At 67.0% G+C, this 6,647-nt stretch overlaps 1 protein-coding gene across 1 annotated transcript; it reads left to right on the top strand.

Moving 5' to 3' along the window:
- Positions 1–20: 20 nt before the first annotated feature.
- CRTC2 (CREB regulated transcription coactivator 2) lies at positions 21–5,866 on the top strand. Its single transcript, XM_050987884.1, has 10 exons — positions 21–730; positions 1,237–1,340; positions 1,424–1,453; positions 1,585–1,664; positions 1,755–1,804; positions 1,962–2,206; positions 2,783–3,207; positions 3,975–4,178; positions 4,681–4,855; positions 5,372–5,866. Exons 1-10 carry the CDS (start codon positions 666–668, stop codon positions 5,590–5,592), a joined length of 1,599 nt encoding a protein of 532 aa, XP_050843841.1. The 5' UTR covers positions 21–665; the 3' UTR covers positions 5,593–5,866.
- The last annotated feature ends 781 nt before the right edge of the window (positions 5,867–6,647 follow it).

The following is a 6,647-nucleotide window of genomic DNA, read 5'->3' on the forward strand; positions in this document are numbered from 1 at the left end:
CCAATCCCATTCCTTTCCCATCCTGGAGGAGGTAATTCCCTGCTTGCCCTGGATCCCAGGTGCCCAATCCCATCCCTTTCCCATCCTGGAGAAGGTAATTCCCTGCTTGCCCTGGATCCCAGGTGCCCAATCCCATCCCTTTCCCATCCTGGAGAAGGTAATTCCCTGCTTGCCCTGGATCCCAGGTGCCCAATCCCATTCCTTTCCCATCCTGGAGAAGGTAATTCCCTGCTTGCCCTGGATCCTAGGTGCCCATTCCCATCCTGGTCCCATCCTGGAGGTTTGGGGGTGCAAGAGGCTCTGGCACAGGCACCATTCCTGGGCTCTGGGAAGTTCTCTGGGCAGAGGGAAGCTCCTGCCTCTCAGATTCCAGGATTGTCCCACAAAGCGGGGCTTTGAGGAGGAATTTCATCCAGGAAAAGGGGTCTGGCTGTGGGGAATCCCCAGGGACAGGTGACAAGTCTGAGCTCCACCTCCGGAGTGTCTGTGTCCCAGTATGGGGTGTGACAGCCATGTTCCTGTCCCCATCCCATTCCCTGTCATTCCCTGCCCTCCCAGGGCAGGGAACGTGGTCATGGATCACTGAGGGGTGCCCAGTCTCCCCCGTGGCTCCTTGTTCCCCACCCACTGCCTCCCCTGATGCCCCTTTCCCCCTCCACAGGACCATGCCCTGGAGCAATTTCCCCATGGAAAAAGGACACTTATTCCGGCTGCCCTCAGCTCTCAACAGGTAATGGATGGATTGATTCCATTTTCTCCTCGTTCCCAAGCCAGGATCCAGATCTTCCTAGGAAAACCTGCAGAGGAGGTGGCCTTGGGGACCCCTGGAGGGGCCCCAGGACCCCCCTGGGGAGGAGGTGGCCCCTGACTCCCCCTCGGGGCCCCCCGCTGGAGGGGTCCCTCTGCTCCCCTGTGCCACAGCTGAACAATGTCCCTCTTTGTCACTCGTCCCAGGGGCCTTTCCCAGCCCTTCCCTGCCCTCCTCTGCCTTGGAACAACTCAGTGGGAGCACCCTGGGTGCCCCCAGCCCCTCAAGGGTCCCCAGGGGCTCCCCCGGGGGTCCCATTGTACCCCCCCATGCCGGGGGGTGGTGGGAGCGGAGCCGGTCTGGGGGCACAGGGAGAGAGTCCCCCGTGGGGAGGGGGCAGCAGGAGGGGTCTGGGGCTGGTCTGGGGGGCTGTCAGTGGGGTGGGGGCCAGGCTGAGCTCTGATCCAGGCAGCTCTCCCCGTTTCCAGGACGAATTCCGACTCGGCGCTGCACACGAGCGTGATGAACCCCGCGCCCCAGGACGCCTACCTGGGCCCCTCCCAGGCCGGGCCCCCCCCTGGACGCCGAGCTGGTGAGCTCCCCCCACACCCCCTGGGGGCTCCCAGGGCAGCCCCCTCCCCTTTGTGCTCCCCTGACCCTCCTGCTCCCCCACAGGTTTCCTGGATGGGGACTCGGACAGCAAAGGTGAGCGTGGCAGCCAGCTGTGTCCCCAGGGTGCTGAGCGTTGTGTTCCTTCTCTTGCTCTGTGCTGGGGGGGCTCTGATGTGCCCCCCTCTGTGCCCCCTCCTCCCACTGACCCCCCGTGCCCTTCCCAGTGTTTCTTTTCCAAGTGCCTCCCATCGAAGAGAACTTCGATGACAACAAGCACTCGCTGAAGCCCTGGGACACCAAGAAGGTGGGTGGGCATGTCCCCCTGTGTCCCCCACTTGCTGTCCCCCAGCCCCGTGGCCTGGCCTGCCCTCATTGCCATACTTTGATCCCACAGCTCTCGTCCTCCTCGGCCCGGCCACGCTCCTGCGAGGTCCCGGGAATCCAGTGAGTGCTGGGAGGGGCTGGCGTGGGGAGGGGGATCCCAGGGAGGGGCTGGAGGTAGGAAAGGGGGTCTTTGGAAGCAGGTGGGGGCTGGAGCTGGGTGAGGGACACTGGGGGAGTCCCGCTCCTGCCCTGATCCTGTTTCTCCCCCCTCCCCCAGCATATTCCCATCCCCGGATCAACCTGCCAACGTGCCCCTCATGCCCTCGGCCCTCAACACGGGGGGGTCCCTGCCTGACCTGACCACGCTGCACTTCCCGTCCCCCCTGCCCACCCCCCTGGACCCTGAGGAGGCCCCGTACCCCCCCCTGAGCGGGGGCAGCAGCACCTCCAACCTGGCCACCACCATGACCCACCTGGGCATCAGTGGCACCGGCGGCGTCGGGCTGGGCTACGACCCCCCAGGTGAGCCGGGACCCCCTCCCTGCACCGGGGGCACACAGGGGGCCACAGAGGATCCCCAGGCTGGGAACTGGACTGGGGGACACAGGGACCCTCGGCCAGTGTCCAGCAAACAAAGATGGGGACCTCTGGCCAGTGTGGGGGGACACAAAGACCCCCCCGTCCCCCAGGAGGTGTCCTGGGGTGGCTGTGGCAGCTTCAGGAATCCCAGTCTGGGATGGAGCCTCGGCAGGCTGGGAGTGGGCTGGGGATGGATTTGGGGGTCCTGTGGGTGTCTGGGGGGAGCCCAGCTCCCACCCTGTTGCCCTACAGGGTCCAATGGCTTTGTGGGTCCCTGGGGGGAGCCCAGCTCTCATTCCCTGGGCTCTGACAGTGTCAGGGGTCTCGCAGGGGTCTGGGAGGAGCCCATCTCCCAGCCCGGTGCCCCTTCCCTGCCCGGGGTGTGTGTCCGTCCCCGTGTCCGTTTCCATTGTTCTGGTCGCTCCATTCCCCCTCCATCCCCCGGGGAGCCCCGCCCGGGCCCTCCCGGGGCTCGGGGCCATGCCGGGGTAACGGTGCTCTCTGTTTTTGTCCCCACAGGACTCCCCTCACCTCTGCAGAGCTCCCTGAGTAACCCGTCCCTGCAGTCCTCCCTGAGCAATCCCAACCTCCAGGCCTCCCTGCGCAGCCCCTCGCTCCAGGCCTCCCTCAGCAACCCCTCGCTCCAATCCTCCCACAGCAGCTCCTCCATCCCCTCCTCTCTCTCCAACCAGTCCCTGCCTTCCTCCCTGTCCTCCTCGCTCTCCAACCCCTCGCTGCCCACGTCCCCCCGCAGCCAGCCCCTCCAGTCCTCGCCCAGCAACCCCAGCCTGCCCTCGGGGCTGGGCGGCTCCTTCGCGGCCACCTCGCCCCGCCGGCGCGTCCCGCTCAGCCCCCTGTCCCTGCCCGTGGCCGGCGACTGCAGACGGCAGCACCCCAAACAGTTCTCACCAACAATGTCACCCACATTGTCCTCCATCACCCAGGTACGCATCGTCCCCACATCGTCCCCACGCTCCAGCGCCGCCGCCTCTTCTTCCTCGGCCTCTTCCTCGGCCTCCTCCTCCTTTCCCCCCTTCCTCCTCCTTGTCTCCTTCCTCCTCATCCTCTTCCCCATCCTCCTTCTTCTCATCCTTCTTGTGTTCCTTCTCTTTCTGCCTTCTCTTTCTCCTCTTCCCCATCCTTGTCTTGGACCTCATCTTCTTCCTCTTCCTCGGCCTCTTCCTTGTCCCCCTTCTCATCCTTTCTCTCCTTCTCCTTCTCCTTCTCCTTCCTCTTCCTCCTCATCCTCTTCCCAATCCTGTCTTTCTCATCCTTCTTTGTTCCTCCTCTTTCTCTTCTTTTTCTTTTTTCTGCTCTTCCCCATCCTTGTCCTTGTCTTGGACCTCATCTTTGTCCTTTTCCTCCTCTTCCTCGCTCTCCTCTCTGTCCTGCTTGTCCTCACCCTCCTCGTCCCTGTCCTCCTCTTCTTTCCCCTCCTCCTGCCCTTCACTCCTCATCTCGTTTCCATCCTCATCTCACCCACACCCCAGGGCCCCCCCTCACCCTCCCACCCCCCTCCCCATGCTCAGGGCCAGTGGGGGGGACCCCCGAGTCCCTTCCAGGCCCCCTTCCCCTCACAGGGGTCCGGGTGCAGCCACGGCTGATTCGGGGCTCTCAGGGACGGCTCCTGCTGCCGGTGCCGGGGGGGCTGGGGGAGCCCCCCACCCTCGGGGGGCCGCGCTGACGCCCCCTCCCCACCTTGTCTCTGCAGGGCGTCCCCCTGGACACCAGCAAGCTGCCGGCGGAGCAGCGGCTCCCGCCGTACCCCTACGGCCAGCCGGGAATGCTGCTGGGCTCCCAGCCCCCCCCGCGGGCCCCCGCGCCCCCCCCGCGCCCCTACAACCCCCCCTACGCCCCCGGCACCCCCCTGGGGCAGCCCCTGGCACAGCCCCCCGGCGACTTCGGCCTGGGCAGCGTGAGTGGGGCACCGGCATGGGGACGTGGGGACAGGGACCCGTCAGGAGGGTCCTTGGGGGGGGACGTGGGGACAGGGACCCGTCAGGAGGGTCCTGAGGGGGGATGTGGGGACAGGGACCCGTCAGGAGGGTCTTTTGGGGGGGATGTGGGGACAGGGACCCGTCAGGAGGGTCCCTGGGGGGGGATGTGGGCACAGGAACCCGTCAGGAGGGTCCTTGGGGGGGGACGTGGGGACAGAGACCCATCAGGAGGGTCCTTGGGGGGGGATGTGGGGACAGGGACCTGTCAGGAGGTTCCTTGGGGGGGGACGTGGGGTCAGGGGACACTGCATGGGGGACAAGGGGGACATGAGGTCAGGGGACACTGCATGAGGGACATGGGGACAGGAGGGCAAGGGGGACATGGGGGTGGAGACCCTCTGGGTGGGTCACCAGGGGAGAGATGGGGACAGGGACCCTCTGTGGGGGTCTCACCTCACGTGTGTCCCCCCCCCCCTGCAGCTGGAGCAGTTCGGGATCGGGGAGAGCCCCCCTGGGAACAGCGGAGGGTTCCCCGAGGAGTTGGGGGCCCTGAGTTACCCCCCGAGCGAGGGGGGCTACGACCCCCCCGGCCTGAACCGCCCAAACCTGAGCAACTGCAGCCGCCACGGCCCCATCCCCAACATCATCTTCACAGGTGGGGGGGCTGGGGGGTCCGGGGGGTGTGCTGGGGGCTGGGGTGTCACGGGGTGTGCTGGGGGCTGGGGGGCTGGGGTGTCACAGGGGGTGTGCTGGGGGCTGGGGGTGTCACAGGGGGGTGTGCTGGGGGGCTGGGGGTGTCACAGGGGGGTGTGCTGGGGGGCTGGGGGTGTCACAGGGGGGTGGCTGGGGGTGTCACAGGGGGGTGTGCTGGGGGGCTGGGGGTGTCACAGGGGGTGTGCTGGGGGCTGGGGTGTCACAGGGGTGCTGGGGGTCAAGGGGGTGTGTGGGGGGCTGGGGGTGTCACAGGGGGTGGCTGGGGGTCACAGGGGGGTGCTGGGGGCTGGGGGTGTCACGGGGGTGTGCTGGGGGGTGGGGTCCGGGGCTGTCACAGGGGGGGTGGGCTGGGGGCTGTTTGGGGGGTGTCACGGGACAGGGGGTGAGGGCTTGGCGTGCTGCCCAGCGGTGTCACGGGGGTGTTTGTCCCTGCTGACCCCCGTGTCCCCCCCCACAGGCGACTCCCCCCCCGGGCTGTCCAAGGAGATCGCCACGGCGCTGGCGGGGGTCCCGGGCTTCGAGGTGGAGGGGGGGTCCCTGGGGGGGCTGGGGGGGCTGGAGGAGGAGCTGCGCATCGAGCCCCTGACGCTGGACGGGCTGAGCATGCTGAGCGACCCCTGCGCGCTGCTCACCGACCCCGCTGTCGAGGACTCCTTCCGCTCCGACCGCCTCCAGTGAGCCCGGGGGGGCCCCGGCCCCGCGCCCCCCCCGCCATCCCCGCCCCCGGGGCCGTCCCCCGGCCCCGCCGCCCGCTGCGCTCCCGCTGAAACGCCGGGAAAGCTCCGGGAGAGCTCCGGGAGAGCTCCGGGAGAGGCGGGAACGGGCATCCCAAACCCGGCTGGAGGGAGCTGCCACTGCCCCCAGCGAGCCCCCCCAGGCCCGCAAAAATGGGTAGGGGGCTCTGTCCGGACCCTCCAAACTTGCTGTCAAGGGCTCCCATCCGCTGAGCTCGGGGGGGAACTCCGTGTGCCCCCCCCCAATTCCCACTCTGGGAATTGCCCCCACCAGTCACTGTCACGCCAGGAAATCCTGGGAAAAGTGGGGAGGGGGCTCCAGCCGCGGCTCTCAAGGGCTCCTTCTGCTCCATCCGACTCCAGCGAGGCTGGAGGGGGGTCCCCAGCACCCCCCAGTTCCCCCTCCCCAGCTCCCACCGGGTCCTGTTCTCCTGAAAACCCGGGACCACCTCGGAGTGGGGAAAACTGGGCAGGGAGAGACAATCCAGGCACCCCGTACCCCCCCACCCCCCAAAACAAGCCTGGGGGGTTCCACCCAAGGCCCCCTCCCCTAATTCCCACCCCCAGACCCCACCAGGCACCGTTCTCCTGGGGAACCCCGGGAAATTTGGGGAGGGGGTTGCAATGCAGGCACCCCCGGCCAGGGCTGTACATAACCCCGTAGGTAGAGACCCCCGGGGGGGCTGGGGGGGGGGGGGGCCGCTTCTGCCTTTACTTTATCATTTTTCCGGCTAATCATCATGTTTAAGGAGAAATCCCGCTCCCCCCTCCCCAGTATGTACCCCCAGCCCCCTCCCCAAATTACCCAGCTGCCGGGGACGTGTAGAAAGCACTTGTAACTTTGCCCCCCTCCCCCCAAAAATTGCCCCCCCCCCCTCGGGGGAGCGCGGGGGGGGCCCGTCCGCGGGTGGGGGGCCTTGGGCCCCCCCCGGAGGGAGCCAGAGTGATTTATTATTATTATTATTTTTTAAAATATATTCTATGTTAATTAAATCCCCC

Source organism: Serinus canaria, unplaced genomic scaffold (assembly GCF_022539315.1).
Source record: "Serinus canaria isolate serCan28SL12 unplaced genomic scaffold, serCan2020 HiC_scaffold_375, whole genome shotgun sequence".
Classification (NCBI taxonomy): domain Eukaryota; kingdom Metazoa; phylum Chordata; class Aves; order Passeriformes; family Fringillidae; genus Serinus; species Serinus canaria.